Raw genomic sequence first — 25,395 nt, 5'->3', positions numbered from 1 at the left:
AGACATCCATTTGTCTCTGCGGCAGTCAGAGGGTAACCCCACCATATCTGCTGACTTAATTGGAACAAAACTTTTATCTATTTTGGGTGACTCCTTCTCTATTGCTATGGTATATTTGACCTACAGAAAACTTCAGCGTGATTAGAATCAGGCTTCTGGAAGAACCATCCATTTTCTTTTAGATGAGACGATCACGATTTTCTCGAGCGGGAGCCTATCCCATCCTAGCTACGAGCGAAAGTTTGTGTTCCCTCTCTTCTGACTCTATTTACAGTTTGTGATGGGGCGCCTAGCTTTAAGTCAGCCAGTACAAACCAATCAAATGTGATTGATGTGGAATGCAACAAAACTGTGGGTGTGCACCTAACATTAAAACAAGAGAGGTTTAAACTCATCTGCCTTGTTCATGTTAAATCATCAACACGTATGACTCTGACTCTATGCTAATCAGTGAGTCAGAGCCAGTTTGTGGTTTCCACATTGCTAAACAACTGCTAGTTAATGTTGCATAAAGACTGGAAACAGAGGGAAATGCCTGACTCTTCCTACTTCCTACTTGTTTTTCACTTCTTCTTTTTTTGGGGGGGGGGGGTATGGCTGAAAAACACCTGACAAATATAATTAAACCATTTGTGCAAATGAGCTGATATTAAAACCTATAGCTAAATGTGTTCATTGTTTACGTCTCCATGTAAATTCATTAAAATGTGAATGAATTTGTTTTAGGACTTTTTGTGGTTGCATGTTCACATCTAATCCTTGGATGAAATCAAAAATGATTAACATGACGCTCACTTTGTGCTCTTCTTGGACATGCGACAATCGCCTCGTTTATCTGCTTTTGGTCAAATCCTAGAATGCGAAGTTAATGTGTTCACAGGTTATACAAGCCCAAACAAATGACTGCATCCTCCTCTTTGGTCCTGTCCAGGTATTCTTGGCCTGGTGCCAGAGCGCCATCTGAACTTGACATGTCCCCTGCCGTATCAGCGCAATAGAACACCGGTGGAGTAGGAAGCAATTCCCTTCAACCTTCACTCCGCACCGCTCACCTCACATCAGTGTCCGTCTGCCCTGTGGGCCATTCAGCATTCAGTTACCCCACAGCCACAGGCTGCAGAGTCTCTGTCTAACCTTGTAAATGTAACCGATCCTTCAAAGAAAAAGTTAAACCAGGTTACCTGCTGATGTCAAAGCTCAGTAAATGATAAATGGCGGTCAGGTCATTATTAGGAACTATACAATCTGGTAACTAGGAACTATACAATCAAAAGGATTGTTTAATCTGTCAGAACTGTTTTTCCAGTGGACAAAAAAATTGGCAGTTCCCACTTTGAACATAATGCACATGGAATATGTCTAGAATCTGTGACGCAAATGAGTGTAATCGAAGAATCTGTCCTTGAACCACAGCGATAATTCACCGTCTGTGTTTCTGACATTAAACTTTAAATTACCCAACTCTATTTTTCTCTGTTGTTTTCAGGTAAAGTAAAGAAGGTGATGTTTCAGACATAAAACATTCAAGATTGAGCGGCATTTGTTGGGCTATGAAAGGAACTGTGGTCGTCATAATACAGAACATATTCTAACTATCCATCGAAAGGGTCAGTGAGGCATTAGGTGAAACCATTTGGCCCAAGCACGCTGGATCTTTGGAGGCTGAAATCACGTTTAATTACATTTTACATGTTGACTGACATGTTCATTCACGGTTTTCATGACAACAAAAAGGAGGCTGTGAAGTACAGACACTCAAGACTTTAATGCTCCATGTCTGTCAAAACACACACACACACACACACACACACACGAATATAAACGCTATGGCCTTCAGGGAGGCACACATCTGTCAAAGAAGTGGACATCAGTACCGCAGCGCATCAACTAAAGGCATCGGGTTTAATGTAAGCATCGATAGTGCTTTCTGCACACGCGCACACGCACACACACATACACACGCACACACACACACACACACACACACACACACACACACACACACACACACACACAGAGAAAGAGAGATTCAGCCACATGGCAATTATCACTTTCAGGTAAAATTGTTTTCCTTTAGAGTTCAATTGCTCCAGTACTCTCCTTTACAGTCGATATCACCTGTGTTACTGTTTCCATGTGTTCATCATCGATCCCTTACAGTTTTACCCCTGTGATTGTTACAGGCCCCTGTCCTCACAATGACAAATCAGTTACCATCGATTTTATTTCTATTTTCAGGTATCCATCCTCCAAAGACATGAAGTTTAAAATACAATAACCTAAAATAATTTATTGGCTGAATATAATGGTTATTGTTTTGGACCCAGTGGCCGACACGGAAAAGATAATGATCCTTGAGGGGCGAATTCATGAGAAAAAGGTTTTTTGAAGCTGTGGAGAGGATGACAGAGTCTGGCTTCTACTGCAACTTCACATGTTTATGGAGGACAGGTGAGGAGCTGTGTCAGGTGAGAGAAACCACGGCAACAACAAATGCAACAAACAAACAAACAAACACTGAATCATACTAAAGCATGAAAACCTCTTCCATAATGCAGTGTTGTCTGCAGCCCCTCGTTGTCTTAAGTCTGAATGGAAACAATACCACAGAGCGAAATGTCTGTCAGAGGTATCTGCCTGATAATTAGTCCGGGGATTTAATAACAAAACTTCCTCAGGCTTGAAATTCATATCTGATTGCATATCATCCACTGTTAATTGCTTGATTCTTTTTGTGCTGCAGCTTACCTCATCACAGGGTCGGCATCAGTCAACAGAGGTGCACAGTTGTCAATTAATTGTCGACTGTTTTTGATCAGGTAATTGTTTGCATGAAAAACTCCAGTTTTTCTACTCGAAAGATTTGCTGCTTTCTTCAGTTTTCATTGCAAACCCAACATCTTTAGATTTGAACTGATTATGTCTTTTTCTTTTTACACATAAAAAATAGATTGGTATTTACCTTTAAGCAATAAGGAGTGTAAAAAAAAAACCCCCGCTATGATTGAAACCACATCATCAACTGAGCTCTGAGACCATGTGACACAGTAGTAGTAGTGATGCTGGTGATGGGTTGAGTTTCATCAAATGCATGCTAAAGTTGTTCATTGGTAAACTTATTTTTTTCCCTGATGTTTGAGTTGAGACAGATTGCTGATTAATAACAGTTATTAAATGACAAATCATTGCTTGTTTGACATAAATGAACAATATTTTGTCAGCGTCTGGAGGTTTCTCTGCAGGTTAGCAGCAGCAGGTGACTTGTGACTCATGCAATTCTCTCATTGTTTCCCATCATACCTGTCGCTCCACAGCGCCGTGCGCCATACGGGGTCCAGGTTGACGCGTTGGACTCGACTTTCAGCTGCATCGGGTCGCAGTAGGTCAGTAGGAGAAAGATGTGGTCAGAGTTAACAAGATGGATGTTGGACACTGACTGTTAATTTCAAATTAGCACATCGAGTTCACACTAATAATCATTCTAAACCCTTGGCTTTTACAGAAACAAGAAACAAAGACCACATGGATTGCTGTGTTCTTAGTTTTAGGGGTCACATAAAGGACACAAGGCTGTAGGTTTCTCACCTGAGGATGTATAAACCATCCCCTTCCTGCTCCAACCAGTCACCCAGACGAAAACTGTGTCCTGTTTTATCATGGCTGAATGAGATCAGGCCCCTGGAGCCCGTGTGAAGAGCTGTCAGCAACAAGCTGTCCGATAAATGAACCCCTCTCTATACAATGTCCCACTTCTTTTATAATGGAGTAACTGTGTTAGGGAACTTTAACATGTCTTCACAGGGGAATTTATTCTTCACCCTGCTTCCTGTTTTTGTGTTTAGGTGTTAATACTTAAATTTTTATCCCACCATGCCTGTTGAAGTTGTGACTGAGGAAATCACATTTTAGATTGTGTTGCTTCCTCGCAGCAACAAACACATCTAAAGTATTATTAGACTCACTGGTTCAGATGATGTTGAGCTTCTGCTGACTTTTGCATCATGTGACAAAGTTTTCTGTTAGTGATGACACCCTCTTTCTCGATGGATGTCATCACCTACAAAAACATTTGTAACATGAGATTTCCTCCAACGTTAGAAGCTGCACTTGAGTCGTGGTGATATTTGATTTAAACAGATAACTTTTTTTTATTACACCTGTATATGGATATTTGGATATATAACACAAATATCTTTACATTTACGTTACGCGTTTCAGTCTTGTGTGGTTTGTTTGAAACTAAATTGAGTATTCCACCGATATCTCAAGTAATGCAGAAATCTAATATACAGTATGTAATTGTTGAAACTTTTCTAAGTATCTGCCTAAAAATCATTTTATGTTCCTTTAAAATGAGAAAATAATTTCATTTTGCTGCCGTTTTGTTAATAACTGGAAACTGTAATTTTATTGCTTTAATAAGTCTCCAGTTATTTGATGGCTCAATTGTTGCTATTTCGTGTTGAGAGGGGTGTCTTACAGCTTTCATATTGTCAAATTATTGAGAATGATTATATCAGTAATTTCTCAAGCTATGTTATTTCCCCCCATTGCGATAATGGTCACATTATACACTAAATAATATCAGAGTTCTTATGTCTTACAGAATAGAAGATATTGCCTCCAACTTAAATTGAGTTTCCTCTGCTATTGCCTTTGCTTTATAGAGTGCAGTCACTATTCGCTAAATACATATTAAAATATGACTCACTGTTTTTAAAGCTACTGCTGATGAATGTGGTTTTTTGGTATTTCGGTCTTTATTTCACTTTTTCTTCACAGTGTGCTGGAACCATAAAAACCAGTCGCCATCCTGGAGCTGCTTTGGATGTTGGTGGAGGAGCTGGGGAAGCAGAGCGGCTCTCAGCGGAAGGCTGCAGCACCGCTGGTGGCTGAGGTGTGGTGACAAGATGTGAGCTGACAGGTGGCACCATGGGTGGACTGCTGAGGCCCCATTCTGCCTCTCTGACCAATCAGGAGTGCATCTACCACAATGTTATTAATGACTACTGGAGCATCCGGCTGATTTTGGGGATGAAGTGACTCATTATCAGAGCCTTTAGGTTTGAAAGAACCGCTATGATGCTGATGGAAACTGTTTTAAAAGAGGATTTGCAACTTTGAGGACATATTGATTAGTAATATAATAGTAATAATAGACTTGTCAAGAATGTTTCCTGCAATGGTTTCTTTACTTTTTTTTTCATCAAAAGAAAAGCACAGATCAGCAAAGCTACGACATACAAAGGGCCATACAATAGCATTTGATATTTGTTCTTGTTTGACGGTTTTCAGTCAATTCTGATGGATCATTGTTACAATTGTACCTTGAACGTTTACAGTTATGCTGCATTCAGCAAAATATCAAATCAATTTGTTTTTCTATGTTCAAATGAAAAGGTTCTGCCACACTCCACGCGTCTGATTGGCTACTTCTTACTGCTTCAGGAAAAATACTGTACTGACTTACAATAAAGGAGAAACAATGTTTTGCATAGCTTCATTGTAGTGTAGATACAGTACTGTAAGGCACTTCATGAAAAAAATAGGCATTTTTCCTTTGTAATAAATCTTTTTGATACTTCTAAAACTTCTCAATATATGAGGTTAGAACATCTGAAAGACAAACATCCTCCAATCACATTTTCTCCACAATATGTACATCTACTGTACTAATCCACTTTTCTTTTGGCATTTTGTGTCAAGTTCAACATTCTCAAAATATTGAAGTTGGGTTTTTGTGCATAAAATGACTGACACATTGTCCCGTACCCCCACAAAACCCAGAGTTTCTCAAAAATAAATAAATAAATAAATAAAAAAATCAAAAACAAAAAGAATTGTGCAATGATTTGGGGTTATGTGGAGTAAAAGGCAACACGCTGTCAAAGACAATTCTGGAAACTAAAGGATCATGTTACAGGTTGTTTCCTTGTAGACGAGCACTGTACCGACTGTGAGGGAAGTAAAGATGTTTCTCTACTTTGATACAGGAGTTGTTTTGTCTCTCCTTAGAGTCATTGGTAGAACGGCTGTAGAGGTGTTGTCATCCATCAGCTGTACAGCAGCCCACGGACTCTGGTTAGACAAAGAGAGGATACATCTGCTCTATCCCAACTGATCTTCATACTGTTTGCGGAAGCAATCTCCAGCTGGGAAGAAATCCCAGCAGCGCTCCTGGTACATCTTCCACACATAGGACTCCTATGTTAGACAAAATGAAGGGTTAAAGTCAGAAAAAATTCACTTGTAACTCATACAGCATTACAAAACACGTTTGCTTTAAATTAGAGTGAAGTTTAAAAGTTTAAAAAAGTGACATTTTCATATTGGCGCAAGACCAGGCTGATGATTAAATCAAACCTTCCCTATTAGAGGCTAAAGTGAGCTGTCCATGCCCCATGTCATCCGTTCACTATCACATCAAACATGACTCATGAGGAGCAGCAGTAAAGCTCATAGAGTAATTCAGTGTTGACGATAATACATCCACAATGATTTATGGCTGTGTTCAGACATAAACACATGCCTTTGGTGAAATGCCTCATCACAGTTCAAGGAGATTGTTGACAGCCTGTGAACTAGAGTTTGACTGATGAGGCTTATAAGACAATATGATCACCTGTAGTCACCTCTGCACACCTCAGCATTGCTCTTTAGGATTTCATTAATAAACATGAATTTTATGGAATAACATGAAGGTTACTGCCAATATAATATTCCAATAGGTGTCAATGTATCTGACAAACACCGTCAGATATCTGATTGCTCATATATTTGATAAATCTTATCATGATCATATCTAATTTAATACTAAGCAGACAACAGTAAATTTCTGTAGTTCAATCAATAGGAAATATTCAAATTTTAATTATTTAGAGAAATATTGGTGAAAAAAAGGATCAATGCTTAATGCCGTAGTTTTTAACATTTAACATGAACATTATATTGTTTTTTTTAAACCTTGTTACAGCATCTCTTTTTTTTTCATTATAGAGAAGAGGACATTTGGCATCATGTTTGCCTTGAAGAAATTAACACTATCTTTAATAGTGACTGTAAATGTACTGTTTCTTTGCTTTTGATTAGCTGGAGATTCCTCAGAGAAGGTCACGGATGTGGGGGGGGGGACGTCGTACCTGGCCGGTATGCTCTGTCTCATCTTTGTTGATGAGGTACATCAGGAAAAACCTTTAGGAAAAAGGCCAATAAGACAAAAACAAAAATGTCAGAGCAAAAATTAATCCGTGTGTGTCAAATGAGTAATGTCACCAAATCATTTGGCTTTCCTAAATCAGGGGTGAATGACGACAGGCCGCTGTGTCTCTGTGGGTAATGGACGTTGTCAAATCGTTGTGAATACTGAATGAATGCACATCATCACAAACCTAATTTCCAATAAAGTTCATGGCTTTAAGTTGTAATGAAGCACCGTAATGAGGTCCTAATATCCAGCCGGCTGACTATTAGCTCGTGGACTGAACTTTCTTTTGCGGTGGTCATTATAAGGAAACACCAGAAGGACACAGAGGAACAGAAGGAAAGAACTTGAAGGGATGTGATGTAGGGATGACCTGTTTACTCATCAAGCAGCCATCCATCACTTTGTTAAATCACAGCGACAAAGCAACACATGCTGCTAAATGTGACAATGACTGATTTAAGAATTATAAAGCAGAGGACTCACAAGTAGTTGGCCAAATTGTGCTCTTGTAAAGTGTGAGTTTCAAATCCATGAGGTGTTGTGTCAAAGTAGTCATTGCCGATCCCACAGATGAAACATTTGGTCTGAAAAGAAAACATTTAAAGACTGTGAAAACACTACTCCCTCTTGTTGACCGTCATGTGACTTGTTTCATGCAGTTATTAGCGCTACTAATTAAGAGACAATTTGGATTATAGAAAATACACATCTTCATGTTTTCAAGCTTATCTGTAAGTGAAAGCAGCAACAAGAACATTGTGATTTCCTCTTTGGAGTCCTAGTTGACATATTTTCCAGTCTTTCTCCAAAGTTACACTTAATTCATTCACATCTTTTGAACTAAACATGTATTTCCATCTCATTATAATCTGTGAGGAATGGAGACAGCATATGACTGTTTATATGGATGACAACCTTCCAGCCTTTTGCTTTAAAATAGAGATAGACAGATAAAAATACAAAATTAGGCCAAGTGTTTGACAGAAGATTCCTTGAAAGGAAGGGAAAGGAACTGCGATTTTTGAAACACGCTAAAGTTAAGGGATTAAGTTGGATATAAACCCCCTTTGTTGCCTTTATTTATTTTACAGTGGTTTTATTCATGAGTAGTACTTCCTGTAAACTGGGTAGAGAGATGAAGATGAGCTTTGATTCTGCCCTTTCGACATCATGCAATAACTAAGGTCACTAAAACACATTATTTCTGATTCTGAATAGGATGAAACCCCCATGGCATCTTAGGACTCTCCTGAGGTCCCCATCTCCCTGTAAATTGGTGTCTTTCTGGGAGGATTAATCCAGTCTCACCTCCATGTCCTCTTTGACTTGTTCTTGTTGGTCTCTCAGCTCTCCAAATGCATCAATGATCAAACCTGTAACCACAATATCATGTATACCGTATCTGTGTAATCAAAACCAGCACAGCTTACAACCCCCACTTACTAAAAATACTGAACCCAGTGTGTAATATGAGTTTTCTACTTCCAAGGCGAGTATTATAAAGCTAGCGATGACATTTAGAGTGTTGCTGAGACAAGAAATGAGACACATTCAGTAAAATACACTATTATTAACGGAAGGAACTGTAAAGGATTACCCTGGATGATGGCCAGGAGGATGACAATGACGAAGAAAAAGAAGGTGATGTCAAATAGGATACGGTAGAGTTCATAGGGGTCACCGGCAGGGTCCTCGATCTCATCCCCGATGCCCCCACCCGCTCGCACCCCGACATACATGTGGAACAGGTAGCACTGAAATACACAGGAGGGTGAGGGCAAACCTCCTTCATGTGTGTGTGTGTTCATCATTACGCTCACACCAGTGATACTTACAGTCATCATGTCATCACACTTCATATCCGGCTCATCGTCATCCGCACTCTTGTTGTAGAACTTTCTGAAGAAGTTGAAGGCCACCACAGTGTAGAGGTAGACCACCACTGCCAGCAGACCCACTGTCAGCACCAGCTGAGGAGGATCACTGCCAGTCAGTTAAACGTCTTAACAAACTTTCTGGCTACCTGCATGTTTGTGGTGGAAACACACTCCACACAGCTGGGGCACACCCGCCAGCTCCCATTTGTCTTCTTCAGATTACCACCGCTACATCCGCCGCAGCGGGTCACTGGGAGCCGGAGCCAATCTCGGCGGCATAGGGCGTGAGGCGGGGGACACTCCGGGCACGATGCCAGTGCACTGCGGAGTCACACTTAAAGACAGACAACCGTGCACACACACACTCATTCCTACGGGCAATTTGGAACGGCCAATCAACCTGAAGCGCATGCTTTTGGAGGTGGGAGGAAGCCGGAGAACCCGGAGAGAACCCACGTAGACACGGGGAGAGCATGCGAACTCCGCACAGAGTGGGACTCAAACCCGGGTCCGCTGTGTTGTGAGGCGGCAGCGCTAACCACTGCGCCACCGTGCCACCCTGCACCCATTTGTTTCCTATTAAAAAAAGCTGGCACCTCAGGAGGAGCACAATGGGATGGTGATGGTGAGAAGGGAAAAATTCTAATGAGTAGGAAATACTTGTGATTAGTAACAAATCATACAGGTGTGTTTCCCCCAAAGTAAAAACTCATTGAAACATCCAGACAAAGCTACTTCACAGATTTACTTGTAAACCCAAAAAACTAGGTGTGTGATTGATCAGGCCACAGGCAGAGGAATGTAGGAACTATTGGCAATTCCTTGAGGCCTTGCCATTTCAACCTTTCAAGATTGAAGTGACATTAAATTCCGATTTGGCCCTTTGGCCAGCCAACACGATGATCCATGGGAGTTGGAACAGAAATGAAGGCAATTGAGCCATTTGAACTTAAATGTCAAAGGAGACCGGTTCCATCTAAATTCCCACCATGAAGCTACGCTCGCTTCACTTAAATCCATTGCATTTCACTTCCAACTATACAATAATAATAATAATATCTCAGTCCTGATACAACACATACATTATTTGGCAAGTGGCATCTTCTAGTGCAACCAGGAAATATTGTGCAACTGTAAATTTCATTATCTACTGTAACATCTTTGACAGAGAGCAACACAAGCTAGAAATGTATGGGAAGAACGGATTAACAGTTCTGTCTGTGTCGGAGTTAGAGTCGCAAGGAGAGTGAGATTAGTCATCAGGTAAGTACTGTGTGATTTAATTTAGATTCTGGCTTTAACCTGGAGGTTAAAAATTATAAAAGAAGCTTCAGGTTTTTCAAAAACTTTAATATTAGTTTAATTACTATTAATCAAACAACCTGATTGAAATCAATCAATAGATCACAGATCATATTAATCTTTTATTTTTCTATGTAAACCCAAACTGCTGTTGCATCTGTTGCGTATGTTGTTAATAGACTGTAGGACAGGAGCATGGAAACTGTGCTAAAACTGGCATGTGTTTTTCCACATCAGGGAATAATCAGGCTGTAGTCACAATCCCAATCACTGCCACTAATTCTGCAGTGACCCCTGCTGCCTGGAAGAAGTCCTGCATCTTCCTCATCCTCACCTGTTTGCCGTTATGTGTGACGGAGGACAGGATGGTGCGAAGGGTTTTGAACCCCATGGCGATGTCCAGTAGATGAGCAGCGAAGAAGAAATTGTTATAGTGTCCCAGGATGGACATGGTGGTGTACCACACCAGATAAAGGAATGACTGACAAAGACACAAAATGAAACTGTCAATGCCTCCGTTCATCCATTAATCAAATAATTCACTCATCAGCCTATAAAACCAGAATGCAGACCATACTGGAACTTACATTGTCTGTGAACACCACCCCCAGTTTCCAGACTTGGTATTTCGTATCGATTGAGCTCAACCTGGAGTAACAGAGAAGTTGATGTGAGACTGATGCTTCAAAGAAGCTCTCGTCTGTCTGCTCTTCATCCCTCTAGTCGCTCACCATGACACCAGCGAAGCCTCCTTGGCAACAGTTTCTTCTGTGGGGTTGAAATCCAGTGCGCTTTTATCGAGCCCCAGTAGTTCTGCTATCCTCTCGGCACCATACAGATCTCCATACTTTTTGATGACCTACAAACAGCAAAACATTAACGGGGAATGATGCTGTAGCCGAGACTATAAACAGCACTAGAGTGTGAACAGAACAGCAGTTACATGAAAATTGCATAAGCCACTTACTTTGCGTTTGACAAATTTATCCCAGTAGTTGTTTGGGAAGGAACTTGTAAGAAACAGAAAAAAAAAACAACAGCATTCAACTTTTTTTTCTTAACTCAAACATTGAGAGTTGATAAAGTGTACAGTAACTGACTGACGGGGTATTGATGACCAGTCGGTCCCACTGCCCCTTGATGTCTTCATCCGATGGCTGCTCCGTGATGTACAGGCCGGCAAACTCCAACTTCCTTGCTATCTCCTTCTCACGCTTGAACACAACCAGGGGCACCTTGGGCATAAAGAGAATTATTAATAAAGCAAAGACATTTCACACACTTTTTATTTGTTCTTCCAATACAATGTCAGCTGTACAGATGTTGGTATAATTCTAAGTCATGTAATAAGTTTAAGCCCTGGCCACAAAATTTAGTTGGATTTATTGTACATGGTCTTAAAATTTTAAAATACAACACATTTTTGTTCTTTTGTTACTGTGAACAGAAATACTAAAATTATTTATCCAAATAATTAGAGGCTTTCATCAGAACAACTTTTTACCGCCAAAGCTACAAAGTTTATACAAATCAAACTTCCGAGGATTTCTTTTCTGCTGAGACGCTGTACCTTCAGGTAGTAGTATCCCACCACACACAGGAAAGAGATGATCGTGTGCAGTATAGCGAGACATCGGAGTGTCGGCGCCATGTAACCCGTGCTCTCCTGCAGGATGAAATACTCCAGGGCACCCTCCTCATCCTCCTCCCCAGATCTACCTCGACCATTCCAGGGGTCTTCATCATCTGAGTAATCACCTGTCACCTTAAAGACAAAGACATTGAAGGTACTTAATGAAAGCAATAACAACAACTGTCATTCTGCATATATGTCATACATACCTTTGACTTAATTTCAAGCTTACCTTGTAGAAGAGAAGAATAAAGTTGATGGCAAAAGCGACAAACAGTGCCAGGAAGCGGAGGTTGTAGAAGTTTCTTGCCAGATAATTCTGTGAAAACAGTCATTCACATAAAAAATGTTGAAGTACAAGAAGTCGATTTGAAGTCTGTTCATGTATCTTAGTAAAAGAGTTCTGATATTATTGATATTATTGATATCTAACCAGCATCTTGGTCTGGTAGATTTCCAAGCCAGCAAAGAAGCTGGCCATGAAGGCCTCTGGTGGTTCTTTCTTCTGGCCAAGCCTCTTCTTCAGGACTTTCTTCTCCTCCACTAAAGTCTCTGGAGGGGGTTCATCTTTGGTCTTGTCATGATCCTTCTTCTCACCATATTCTGAACTGCAATAAAAAAATTAAAAAAAATTAATAGCTTTTTTTTTCCAAAGCTAACTTCAATCCTGTTAAATATCTGACATTTTACATCATTAAAGCCTTTCTGTGAACTATGCTTTACTTAGACAAACATCAAACACACTGTGACACATCCAGCAATGTGAACAGGAGGATCCGTACTCACCTTATAATGAAATTGCACCTTAATTCAAATTCAAATGATTAAAATTAACCTAACAAGTTTTAAAAAAAAATTCTGGATCCCCCCCTGCAAAATTCAATGCGTCATTCATTGATAAATTCCCAAATCTTCAACCATGTTTCATGAAAATCTGCCAAGAACTCTAGTTTCTGCATAACACAGCTAACAATCAAATAATAAACAGATCAACAAACATACGGTATCTACGGTGGTGGTTAAAATATCAAGAATTACTTTGATAGCAATTCCACTCAGACAGACAGACAGAATGAATGAATGAATGAATGAATGAATGAATGAATGAATGAAGAGTGAATTGAGGACACTTACTCTCCTTTCTCTGAATCAGACTTGTAGTCTCCATTTGACACCTTCTTCTTTGCAGCCATCTACGATAAAAAATATTTTGACCATCAAAAAAATATTCTTTGAAGGAAAATCATAGGAAGACAGGTAGACTGAAGCAGCTTTATTCACCTGGATTTAACCTGGAATACTAACCTGTGCCTTCTTCTGCTTGACAGCACTGGCAATCGATGGAGCATCTCCAACCACGACCTCTGACACATCCCCCAATCCCGGTTCGGTGCCGTGCTTTCCCTCCTTCTTGGGCTGAATGTTCAGCAGCTCAGCCATCAGGTCTGCTTCTGCTGCCTCTCCTTGAGCCAGCTGACCAATCTCTGCCAAAGCAGACGCCTCATTCGCTTCCATCTTCTCCATCTCTAGTACATCTCCGTGGATGCCAAACTGGGTGGGGTCTGGCATGTTACCCAAAATGTCTGTCACCTTTATATTTTTGGCCCCTTCAACGAGGCCACCGCCAAACATAGTGGTCCACAAGATGTGGAAAAAACCCCAAACTAGGCTGTAGACAAAGTGTAAGAGACCTGTGATGATCATCCAGAAGAAAGAGAAGAAGCCACGCACCATCTCTCTCACACTCATCTTCCTGAACCTTCTGTACTGTCGCCTCATGCTCTTGAACGTGAGCAGCTGGCGAAAGTGACAGAGACTTTTCTTCATGGAAATGCATGCGACTGTGAAAGCTGAGGAGGATTCCAACATCATGCTTTCCTCCTCTTCCTCTTCCTGGTTTTCCTGCACGCTCTGGTTGTCGTCCTCATTCTCCTCTGGACGTTCTACTGGGTCCGGCTCTGAAATCTGAGAAGCGAGCTGCATCTCAAAGATGGTGTCCTCGCAGAAGTTGACAAATAGTTCCATCTTCTCACTCTCCCCACCTTCATTGACCACATCAAAGATAAACTGGCGCTTTGACTCTTTCACCTGAGGCTTTTCCCACTGGGTGCGACTCGACTCACTGATCTCAAAGTAGACTCTTTCAATGCGCTTTGCACCTCCCATGATCTCAATACGACCCAAATAAGGCTCGAAATAGCTGAGGACACTCTCAGCCAGGTTGAGGAACGTTGACAGACGAACATCGTGAGGCATATGCTCAGACAAATTGGTCAGCAACACGGCCACATTAAAGCCGATATCCTTTGCAGGTTCATGAAATCTCTCTACGAACTGCTCATAGTTGAACATGTCGTTCTCATCCGCCTCAGCACAGGAGAGTAGAAACTCAATCTCAGATTGGGAATATTGCTTCTGGTTCTCCATGGATTTCTGGAAATCTTTCTTTGAGATCACCCCTTTACTCTCAGGGTCATACTCCTTAAAGCTGTCTGAAGTAGTCAGATCCTTTAACTTCAGGAACATGTCAAAGAATTTTAGGATCATTTCCACGTTGCTAGAAGATTCCACTAAGGTGTCCACCATCTGTTTGCCAATAGTACCATTGACAACATTACCTGCAATGTAACAGAGAAATGTCCTGAGCAAAGTTTGCCAGAGCACAAAATAAATACAAACAGATTAAGCAAAGCTGTTTGGAAAATATTTAATTATGCTCCAAACCAATTTATCTATTTAATGAAAGTCCTGTAAGAGACAATGTCCTTGTAAACTAATTGTATCGACAAAACTAGTGTGGAGTCAGCGAGTCATCATGCAAACCTTCAAGAAGAGAGAGCATCATGACAATCATGTCCTTCTGCAGATCCAGCAGCTCCTTCAATAATTCAATCTGACTGGAGTCCTGTTAGGAAAAGACAAAACAAGGGAAACCTTGTGAGTCACGCTGCTCTATATCACACAGACTGACTGATCGCCGCCCTGTAAGGGTTCAGCCACCCCGTCTAATTTCCCTGAAAGATCAAGGCTGCGTTTGATTGTGAGGACCCACAATAGCCCTGCAGTGGCAGAAGAGGGCCTTCCAGGTAACATCCATCCATCAGCACCAGGGTTAATGTTATTTGAGTGTCCTGAAGCAGATGGCTAGGTCAGTCTGACTCATTTAAGCTCTCTATGGAGCCCATTTTCCGAATGCCATAAATCTGTGGCATACATTGATGCGCTAAATTCAAACCCCTCCATCTGTGCCCTTAATTCCAGCGTCTATTGTCAGACCGAGCCTTTTCCTGATGACCAGGAGATATATGGAGGTGGTTGTATTTCTTGGATTATTGGGCAAGGAGGAAATGTCATTGATGGAGTAATGCATCACACAGCACAGCAGAGTGATATACAATCTGTAATTGTTCTGCTGTAGCCTGAGGTTATCCTTCAGCCTGGAGGGACCTCTAGTGGCAACACACACCTAGAGACCCGAAAGAGGTTTTAGCCGACTACAAATACACAAGAAGGCACTTTGGCGTGGGAAACAAAGTAGACTCATATCATAAAACAGTTTATGTTGGTGTGTCTTCACAACTTGAGAATTCCTCTGTTGCCAATAGATAAGACCAGACCCAGTGGAGATATTTTTATTCAAATTTTATCTTGATTCGACAACCCTGTGTCAACTTATGAAAGATGATCATTTGTCACGTGTACCGGTAATCATAAATCCACAAAGTATCAAATAACAGTGAAGCAGATGAAGTGCAGTAAAAAATATAGGGAAATAAAGAAAAAAATTGGGAAAAAGTGCCTCAGAAGTTTATTTATGTAACATGTTTTCTCTTTAGCATACCTGAGATAACTTCATCTGCATGTTGGCAAAAACATGCAAGAATCCAACTACTGCATCCCACAGCCTGCTATGTGCCAGACTCTGCTGGTTTCCAACACAGGGACCCTGGAAATAATAAAGAATCAACAACCGCCTTTAATGATCAGAATGGTAATTAGTCTTGTTGTGCTGTGGTGTGTAGTGGTGGTACCTGTATATACTCAGTTAAAGAATTGAAGACCTGCTTGGCCACTGCCAGTGCTCTAGAGAAGTTCCTTTGACCTGCCTCATCTATGATGTCTTTACCAGAGTAGTACCAATAGAAATCACTGATGGATTCCTAAATGAAGTAAGAATCAAACGTAAAAGTGTTTTATGGCATTTGAGTACTGTAAGTGAATGTAAAATTGTAGTAGATAGGTTTGTAATAACATCATACCTGAAGTCTCAGCAGGTAGTCCACTGTGCTAATGATGATGTTGACTGTAGTTGTGTTTCCTGTCTGAGTCCTCAGGAAGTTCTGAAAATCTACAGCAAATGTTGGAATAAGATCAAACAACAAGCCGTAGTGAAAACATTTACACAACTCGGCCAACTTTTAAACACTTTCGTTACAAATACTTGCCCACTTACCATTGTTGTGGCCCTCACAGAGGAGCTGCAGAAACCTAAAGAGATCCTTTGTGAACTCATCATCCTGTAGTACCTTTGAACCTGAGGACAGGAAATTAGATTAACTGCCCCTCCTGATGGTTAGAAGGTCAGAGACCATTTATTTTAATGTCAGCAAAGGTATCAGGTCCTGCATAGCTTTCTATGCCTTATAAAGCTGTGTAGTTGTTATGTTTTCTATATTTTGAGTTGGAACACAAGATATAATTTCACAAATTTTATAGGAAAAAAAATGTGCTTAATTTTTCTTTCACACCAGCAAAGCTTTGTTGTACAATCAAAGCTTTGGGAGATTTTTTTTAAATCACACCCTGGTTAGTACTGTGAAATTAAATGACATAAAAATCCCACAAAAATGGCAAGCATTGTCTCCTCATAAAGGACGCGGAAGAAGAAAGGTGAGAAGATTTGAGTCAGTTTGGGGCATCTGGACTGAGCAATCTGTCCAAATGTTGCAGGAACATGCATGCTTTCCTTCAGTCCAAGATACAACAGAAGATGGTGGTGATGCATTCAGGACAAGGGAGGAAGGGAAAGGGGGACAGAAAGACTTGAAGGGAATGGGGAGAGGAAGGAACAAGTTGGACAAGAGCAATCAAGCTGTCAGCATTGCATAGAATGAGTAGAATCTAAACCATGTATTTACCCTGCTCACTCACGTTGACTGCGACTGATGAGATAAAAAACATGATCAGAGGAAAACAAACAAACAAACAAAACAAAACCAGACATAAGCAAAGGAGAAGACATTGATATTCAATCAGAAGAATTAGGAACAGGAGAGAAGGATAGAAATAGCTTATATACTCACACTGATTTGCGACATTGACATACAATTATGATTAAACAAAGTCTTAAACTATATTCTGTACCAGACTAACAGTTACCATCACTTATGCCTGAGCTTATGAGGTGTAAATGAGCTGGAATATGCATGACAAAAATATATTTAGGTACTGTATGCTACCCGTCCTTCAAATAGAGACCTCTGATAAAAAAAGATGTACTGTAGTTGTGAATTGTGAGTGTATTTAAGTGGCAGACAAGGCCGAGACAGGACTTAGACATACAGTAGAACAGGTTCACCTGCATGATCTTGACACGTGGTATGAAGTAGACCAGACACACTTATGGAGATGAGCTTGTACAACGACAAACTAAAGAGCAGATGCTAATGGCTTGTGCTGCGGTTTCTGAAACTTGTAACACTGAAGAAGGAAAAATTTGTTTGCTGCACGAATGAAAACAATTCCACAACCAGTTTCAATTTGCCTGTTGATCTGTAGCAGATCAACATTCAGCAGCAATGCAGACTGTAGCACTTAGAGTAATAAACATGTAGTATTTAACCTTTGTCAATACGTTATATTTTTTGTTTATTTTTTGTACAATGATCCAAACAGGAAATTATTTTATGGCAACATTTGCATAGTGTGCATTGGTCGATATATGAGCATAAGAGGGAGCTAAAGGGGATTTTACCATTTTCATTATCCTCACTTACTTGATCCTTCTTCGGTAACCATCCCCAGACCTTCAGCTTTATTTTGCCTTTCAAAAGCATTCAGGTCGAGAACACTGTAAGAAATAAACAAACAAGGCTGGACATGTGATAGATTCATTTTCTATTATCACATTTTCATTTCCAAATTGGGATGCTCATGAAAAAACAACAGTCAAAAATCTTTGGCAATATCATAACTACCTTATTAACACTAAGAGTGTTCGACAATGCACCACTGATTTCACAGTTGTTTACTTGTGACTAGTAAACTGTGGATGATTTAAACAGTAGCTATGAAATAAAACTGAATTTAGGTTAGATGTGTGTTTAGTTTAGATACCAACAGAGTCATTACCTGCAGGACATCATTAGTCCGGACAAACTTTTGAAAAATCCAATGTCTCTCTTTTCCTTTAGGTAGTCCAGCATTTTCTGTATCAACATAAAAGCGCAATAAATGGTAGGCTGGTGCCATGACTTTACAGTTTCTGCATGCTGGCTGATGCATACCTGCTGGACCAGAATGTTTCCTCCATTGAGAATAGAGATGCCTAGTTTGAGCGTGAATGTCACCATTGCACCAAGTCGACCTGATCACCAAAATATTTTTATAATTCAGTGACCAAACCACGGCCGGAACTTTAAAATGCTGGCGGTGAATTTGTGCTTTCCTACCTTTGCTTGCACTGATCATCTGAAGCACCATCTCTGCAGCTCCTCTGTCATGCAGTCTGGCTTGCTGGTACAGCATCTTCTGCTTCTCCATTTCCTTTTCCTGCAAGAAATGATAATATAGAGAGACACACATTTCTTCAGAATAATTCAGTAGCACACAGAGCAGTCATCCTGCACAACCAGTTGCTCAGTTGCACCTCAAATGTTTTTTCCTTCTCTTCCTCCTCTTCCTCTTCTTCTCCTTCAGCACAACTCTGAAAGAGAGAGCAAACTGTCAACGCTGTGAAGTCCAGCTGAACAGCAGACATCTGAGAATAATCTTAGAGGAAATAAAGTACCTTTGCCATCATATCAGCATAAGCAATATACAAAGGATCCTCATCCAATGAACTAACAAAAGAAGAAAGTAAATAATTAGCTTTAAACTTGTGTAGCCATAATCACATTTCATCATTTAAAGAAAGATAAGCAAGTTTTAGTGGTTATATTTAAAGTCACTGTAAAAAAAAAAAAAAAGCAGCAAAACTACAGTAGATTTGTGTAAAAGGAATACAGTAGATTTCTTTGTCTCTACCCTTGAACAAAATAAGAGGATTTTGATTATTGCGACGATGGTCAAACTTTATATGTAGCACAGAGCGCGAAGGTGTCTGTGTGAGAAGATCTAAATACCTGCACTCAGTGAGAGCATTGTGGCTGAAATGCAGAACGAGCTGGTGAAGTGGGTCTGGTTGCTTTCTGACATCTTCCTCTTCCTCCTCCTCTACTTTGGGCTGTGTTTTCTGGACAAACACATGCAATTAAATCCTAGAACTCATTAAAATCTTCCAAAAATCAGCTACAAATCTGAACAGCAGCACAACTGAAAGAGCTTTACACTTCTCTTCTTACCTTAAGAGAAGCAGAAAAAGTGGGAAAAACACGTGCAAACAATTACAAGCATGGGCACAATGACAAGCACGTACACAGGCATTCTGGCACACACACACACGCACACACACACACACACACACACACACAAACACACACGCACACACACACACACACACAGCAAACACACAATGCAATGTTAAAAGATGGACGTTAAGCATAGCTCTCCATGTTAACACTTTCAAAGTGTAATTCAAACTTTCACTTCCTAGGAAGTTGACAGCAGCCAACTATCTGTGGGTTTCTCTGATATGAAGAAATCTAAAAGAACAAAGTCATATGAATTCAAATCATATCTTCCTTTCATTATTGAAAAAAAGAAAAACAAACTCATTAACGCAGTAGGGTTTCTGTAGCTCTTACGCTTTCATGATTGTCTCCCAGTAAGAAAAAATAATTCATTAAACATGATTTCATGTGTCTTTGAGCATTTTCTTTAAGCTATGCATAATAAGCATTAAAATGTGTTTTTGACTACAAAGTGCAAAAAACATCTTTAATGCTTTCTCTACAAACATGATGAATGATTATGTTGTTTTATGATGGTTTAAACTCCCCAACTTTCATAAATGTCACTGATATATTGAAGTGTTATGGCAGGATGCCCTCTTAGCAATGTTGGACACTGAAGTTAAAATATGTCAGCTGGCTCTGACATCATCAATGATGTCATGCTTGCCATAAACAGGCCTCACGGTGAAAAACAAGATGACACAGTGTGAGCCAGTCATACGTGGGGGGGGTGCTTCTGAGACAGAAAGTAAAGAAAGGTGGTGCTACAGGGGCAAATTCAGCACAAAGGTACCAACAACAGGGCACCAGGGGATGACACAAGTACTTACTGCAAGATCCTGCACTAGCTTCTCCTCAAATGAGTATGCCTCTGTTTCTATCCATATTCTCTGATAAGCCAGAAGGAAGAGGTTAATAGAGCGATGCCTACGGAGGGTGAGAGGAGATTAGCCTGGGTTAGATAGGAGCAGAGCAAAGGAGGTGGGGAGTCCTCTTTATGCAGGAAGTTAATATTGATTAGTCTAAGGCGCTGGTACTTCAAATTGATCACCTGAGAGGGAACTGGTACGCTGCACATACATGTGGTAATGCACATGCTCTCTGTCAGAAACTGGATCTAGCTGTAATTTTTCAAATGTTGTTGAAAAGTCTTAAAATTAGACAGAAATTCTAGAGTTGATTAATTGGCTAATTACTGAACTTCAATAGGCAATATGTAGCTTGTGATATTCTGATAGGAGTTATACTTTTACGTTGAAAGCCACATTCAGTAGACCATCAGCTTAGCTAAACATAAAGACTGGAACCAGGTGAACTCACCTTGCCTTTCCTTTGAGGACAGATAAAATAAAGGCATTTTTTTGCGAGGAGGACTTTTGATTTACTGGATGATAGCCATGATGAACTGTTCAGATAAATGCCTGTTGCTCAGGGTTCACATTTAGAATAACAGGATGAATCAAAGTCTCAACAAAAGCCAAACTATTCCAACAAAGCACTCTAGATCCAGTTTGCTGCTAGCTGTAGCATTCATCTATTCTAGAAAACTGACCAGTGGGAAAGAAAAACAATGCAAAGATCTGAATGCAAGTTGAACATAGCATAAACTGTAAGGAGGGGGGGGGGGTTCAGTATCGAAAGTCATACAGTAGCATCATTAAGTCTCCACTACGTTACCGTCAGCATGGAGAGCAGACAGGCATAGTCTGACTTCTCGAGCATTATCTCCAGCCAAATAATTTGGTAGGCATTCAGGAAGTAATTATTAGTTTTGTACCTGAGGGGATGAGGTACAAGAGTGTGATACAGTGGAGAGAAGACAAAAGACGACATCTGAATGTGTGCAACTCAGGAAAAAGTGGTGACATATCCTTCCCCGACAAACACAAACCTATAACTACAAACAAAAGCAATCAACAATACTGTCTAAATAAAGAATTATCAGCTGCACTGTGTCACTGTTCACTGTGAACAAGACTTAATAAATTAGTCATGCTGGCGGGCAGGCGGGCAGCATCGTCTGAGCACACACTGAAGATGGCCACATCCAGGTTGGGCCTCATAATTGTTTTCCTCCCAACTGTAGCCCTCTGCCTGACTTCCTGTGATTGAGTTACAGAGCAGCAGGGCATGAAATTGCTATTTGGTCCCTTTATTTCTACTTGTTGATAACAGCTGCAGGCCAGACATTTGTCCTACAAATGCAGGGAGGGAAGCATTAATGCAGGGTCACAACAAAGAAAAGGAGAAAAGACAGTTATGAGAAAAACAGTGTATTGGGCTACTGGGCCAGTAAACATAGAGCCGGTATTTCAACACTTGCCACACAGCTTTCCATTTGCTGCTGGCGCTGCAGGTGAATGTTCAGCGTCATCTCGGATTCATGGTTACATGGCTGTATTGATTGACAGAGGGGCTGCGGGTGTACTCAGTCATACCTGGGCAAATTATAAAGTGGAGCCATGCGGAAACAGGCAACGACCGCTCTTTTCCTCTGTTTGGAAAGCAGCTTCTGCCACACACATTTCTTGGATCTCAGTGGCTGCTCCACCTGATGGGAGCAGAAAAAGTCAGGAATAAGTCTAGATCATTTATCAAGACATTTTCTACCAGGTGCCTAAACCTAGGCAAAATAAAAATGAATATGTTAACCTGATATTTTATTAGGATTTTCTGAAGTGCTAGTAATTATGTGTAAATCAGTGACTCAACCTTCACCAAAAAAACTGCAAATGTGGAAGGAGTGCATTTGAAGAGTGAGTCAGAATTAGTGAAGTGGACCAGTGAAACTAGATTTGTTTTTGTTACTCATAAAAAGTAAAAGGCACACACACTCTAAAAAATGATTCAAGGACCTAGTAAATGTGACAGTAATATATAGTTATGCATGCTCAATAAAAATTCTGAATATCATCATGATGAGTATTTGATTTGACTACATCAAAATTAATTAGTAAAACTTCAACAGGAATATTTGTGTGAAATAGACACATGTAAATTAAGTTTACTTAATTAAAATAAAGTATTATTTGACTCACAGATTACATGGTTTAAATATTTGTAATAATAAGTGTATGTTTCACCAACCTTTTTGCGAATATATTAACAAATATCAGTTAGTTTTAATAAGTACAATTATTAAACAAGTCAACTCAATTGTATTGGAGACGTAACTAACAACTTCAAAACATCAAGTAAACAGAAGGGAACTGATTCCGCCTCTTTAAGATTTTGGGGCGCTGGTCACTCACGCTGGCAGTGGCTCAGTGGTAGAGCAGATGTCTTGAAGACAGATCACCCAGCCATCGGTGGTTCAAATCCCACTCCTGCCAGGATATCCCTCGGAGTGTGAGCTGACGGTGGGAGGTGTCAGCTCACCTCCCACCCACTGCTGAGGCAGGTGCCATCCCACTGCATTTTGGCTTGCGACCCCCAAAATTCAGTTACATTTACTCAATTTTTATAGGTAATTGAACCAAATCAATTAGTTCAGATGTACTAGGAAATATTACTTAGATTTTATTCATGACTCAGGTTTTGTTTAAACAGATTTGAGAGCTTTCATATCTACTCAATATTTGTAAGTGTAAAAATGTTTCACTGATTGAATTAAGTAACATGCAGTATTATTTTTTTGAGTGCATGGTGCAGAACCGAATAAGTTCTGAATCACCCACAAATTAGAAGACTGTTCATCACTAGAGACAATATTTGATGTTTGGCAATGATATAAGCACGCCAAGAGTAGTTTGCAGCTCTTCCTGTGATTGGATGCGTCCTAAAGTTTGAGTGACCTGCTCCAGGTTGAAAACAGCAGCAGAGATCCTCTGGATACGGTCGACCACCCTCTCAGGATCTGGAGGCCCCTCGCTTCTCATCGCTATGTCTTTGTAGAGGTTTAGCTGCCACCTCACTGCAGGGTCCTCTGACTGGGACCATGTTAAAAATAAAAGAAATGGAATACAATTCATGCAGTCTTTTAAATCTTATAATCAATGGCATGCTTGAAAATGTATTCATCATCCTCACCTTTTCTCGAAGATGCAGATTTTGCCGGATGTGATCTTTGACCTCTTCATCAGTGTCCCTCTATTACACAAAAGCAGGAGGTGAAATTCAAACATCTGAAATACAGTTTCTTACATATCAGTCACATAACAGATGACCCACCAGGAGGTAGCGGGTCTTGGCGAGAGAGATGAGCTCCTGGTCTCCCGGGGTGCACATGTTGAGGCCAATCGGTAGCATTTTCTTTAGAGCCGCCACGATAAGAGAGGTCTGGATGGAGTAGAACTCCCCACGCCTTTTCTTATGCCTCCTTTCCTGGTCCTGTCCTCCAGACTAAAAAAAAGAAATAGTAATGTCAAATTGAGACAAGGCAGTACAAAATTCTAACAAATACATATTTTTCAACATTTAAATGTATCTATGTAAATAGATGCCTTTACAGTATTTTAATTGAGCAGTGTAACTGAACAAAAGCCAGAGGCAAGACAAGTTGTTATCTATTGTCAGAATCCATAACCAAAATGATTCTGTGCTGCTGAGGCTTTACAGAGGAGTCAAACTAGCAAGTTATTTCTGTTAGCAGTGAGGAAAAGCAGCAAATTTAAACTTATGACTATATGTATATATAGATATATACACTGACATACACAGAAATACACACAACAGGATAACACAATCTATTTACTGCAAACACCAGTCACAGATCACATGGTTGGGAACAGAAGGGCTGGATTTCATTAGACCAGATGACACATGTTCCGCCCACAAGTGAATGACGAAGACAACGTTAGCATCACACACGGTGATAAATGGAGACCACAGATAATTAGGAGACAAGAAACAGAACATAACTACACTACAGACTATATTGGACAGCGGCACAAGCTATTGGCTTCTCTGCTTAGCGACTGGAGCACATAAGCCAATAAGACAGTAGGTAAACAGCTCATGCACTGCATCACTCTACCTTTTCCTTAAAGGACTGTATGAGACAGAGAGAGGGAGAGACAGAAAAAAGGGACAGGTAGAGGAAAACAATGAGAGGGTACTCGGTCCTCAAATGGATCCAGTGAAAACCATTTGTTTTCCTTTAAACTGCTCAACAAGGCAGTTTCTGACCCCTGTGACGCAGACATGGGCTAAAGGTGTGAAGGAAGGTTTGGCTACAGATGAATGTATTTGAGTTTCTGTCAAGTAACATTAGAAACATACATGCATAAATTCACTCATACAGGCATAAGTCAAAGTCAGTCATGATCCTGCTCATTTCAGGATCTTTTTTTGTGTGTGTCAGACAAAGTTGAACACAGATTTGAAGGGTTACGGAGCAGTTTTACGTGATTAAATGTGTGTTAGTCTGCTGCAGGAATAAGGAACTAAAGCAATTTGGGAGCCTTTGTGAAAATACATAACCAACCTTAGACATCTTGGTTTTATTATCACCAGTCAAGAAGGAAAGGTTGTTGATTTCATTCTGGACCACAAAGTTCTGCTCTTCTCTTTTGAAATTCTGAAAAAAGACAAAAGTCGCAGACAGTAATGACTTGTCAGCATTCTTGTTCATAATGCCAGTTTGTTTTTCCAGATTACCATGCAAGCAGAAGACAGAACTTACATGAGACTTGCACCAGAGGATAAATATCTCTGCAACCATTCTGAAGAGTTCATTGGAGTCAGCATCGGGTTCTTTCAGCCATCTGGACCTGCAGCAATGGAAACAAGTGCATCAGGACCATCTCCTTTGGAATACAGCATGGC

The 25,395-nt window shown here is 40.4% G+C and overlaps 1 protein-coding gene across 1 annotated transcript in view; it reads right to left on the bottom strand.

The window, feature by feature from the left end:
* Positions 1-5,182: 5,182 nt before the first annotated feature.
* LOC137611239 (ryanodine receptor 3-like) overlaps positions 5,183-25,395 on the bottom strand; it is a 101,992-nt gene continuing 81,779 nt past the window's right edge. Inside the window, exons 68-103 of the mRNA XM_068339330.1 lie at positions 25,253-25,340; positions 25,055-25,147; positions 23,800-23,970; positions 23,659-23,718; positions 23,424-23,558; positions 22,068-22,180; positions 21,307-21,406; positions 19,360-19,469; positions 19,026-19,077; positions 18,885-18,941; positions 18,688-18,787; positions 18,523-18,602; positions 18,368-18,444; positions 18,013-18,086; positions 17,155-17,178; positions 16,470-16,550; positions 16,276-16,364; positions 16,048-16,176; positions 15,858-15,962; positions 14,840-14,921; positions 13,322-14,634; positions 13,151-13,209; positions 12,450-12,624; positions 12,249-12,335; positions 11,954-12,148; positions 11,488-11,618; positions 11,351-11,393; positions 11,115-11,242; positions 10,971-11,031; positions 10,718-10,864; positions 9,040-9,174; positions 8,802-8,958; positions 8,513-8,577; positions 7,688-7,788; positions 7,140-7,191; positions 5,183-6,204 (exon numbers count right to left, since the gene is read on the bottom strand). Coding sequence (XP_068195431.1) covers positions 6,109-6,204; positions 7,140-7,191; positions 7,688-7,788; positions 8,513-8,577; positions 8,802-8,958; positions 9,040-9,174; positions 10,718-10,864; positions 10,971-11,031; positions 11,115-11,242; positions 11,351-11,393; positions 11,488-11,618; positions 11,954-12,148; positions 12,249-12,335; positions 12,450-12,624; positions 13,151-13,209; positions 13,322-14,634; positions 14,840-14,921; positions 15,858-15,962; positions 16,048-16,176; positions 16,276-16,364; positions 16,470-16,550; positions 17,155-17,178; positions 18,013-18,086; positions 18,368-18,444; positions 18,523-18,602; positions 18,688-18,787; positions 18,885-18,941; positions 19,026-19,077; positions 19,360-19,469; positions 21,307-21,406; positions 22,068-22,180; positions 23,424-23,558; positions 23,659-23,718; positions 23,800-23,970; positions 25,055-25,147; positions 25,253-25,340 — 4,765 coding nt within the window. The 3' untranslated portion in view covers positions 5,183-6,108. The remainder of the gene's footprint in view (positions 6,205-7,139; positions 7,192-7,687; positions 7,789-8,512; positions 8,578-8,801; positions 8,959-9,039; positions 9,175-10,717; positions 10,865-10,970; positions 11,032-11,114; positions 11,243-11,350; positions 11,394-11,487; positions 11,619-11,953; positions 12,149-12,248; positions 12,336-12,449; positions 12,625-13,150; positions 13,210-13,321; positions 14,635-14,839; positions 14,922-15,857; positions 15,963-16,047; positions 16,177-16,275; positions 16,365-16,469; positions 16,551-17,154; positions 17,179-18,012; positions 18,087-18,367; positions 18,445-18,522; positions 18,603-18,687; positions 18,788-18,884; positions 18,942-19,025; positions 19,078-19,359; positions 19,470-21,306; positions 21,407-22,067; positions 22,181-23,423; positions 23,559-23,658; positions 23,719-23,799; positions 23,971-25,054; positions 25,148-25,252; positions 25,341-25,395) is intronic.

The sequence above is a fragment of the Antennarius striatus genome, chromosome 17 (assembly GCF_040054535.1).
Source record: "Antennarius striatus isolate MH-2024 chromosome 17, ASM4005453v1, whole genome shotgun sequence".
Lineage (NCBI taxonomy): Eukaryota > Metazoa > Chordata > Actinopteri > Lophiiformes > Antennariidae > Antennarius > Antennarius striatus.
The sequence above is the reverse complement of the archived record's forward strand: the minus strand, read 5'-3'. Positions and strand labels throughout refer to the sequence as shown.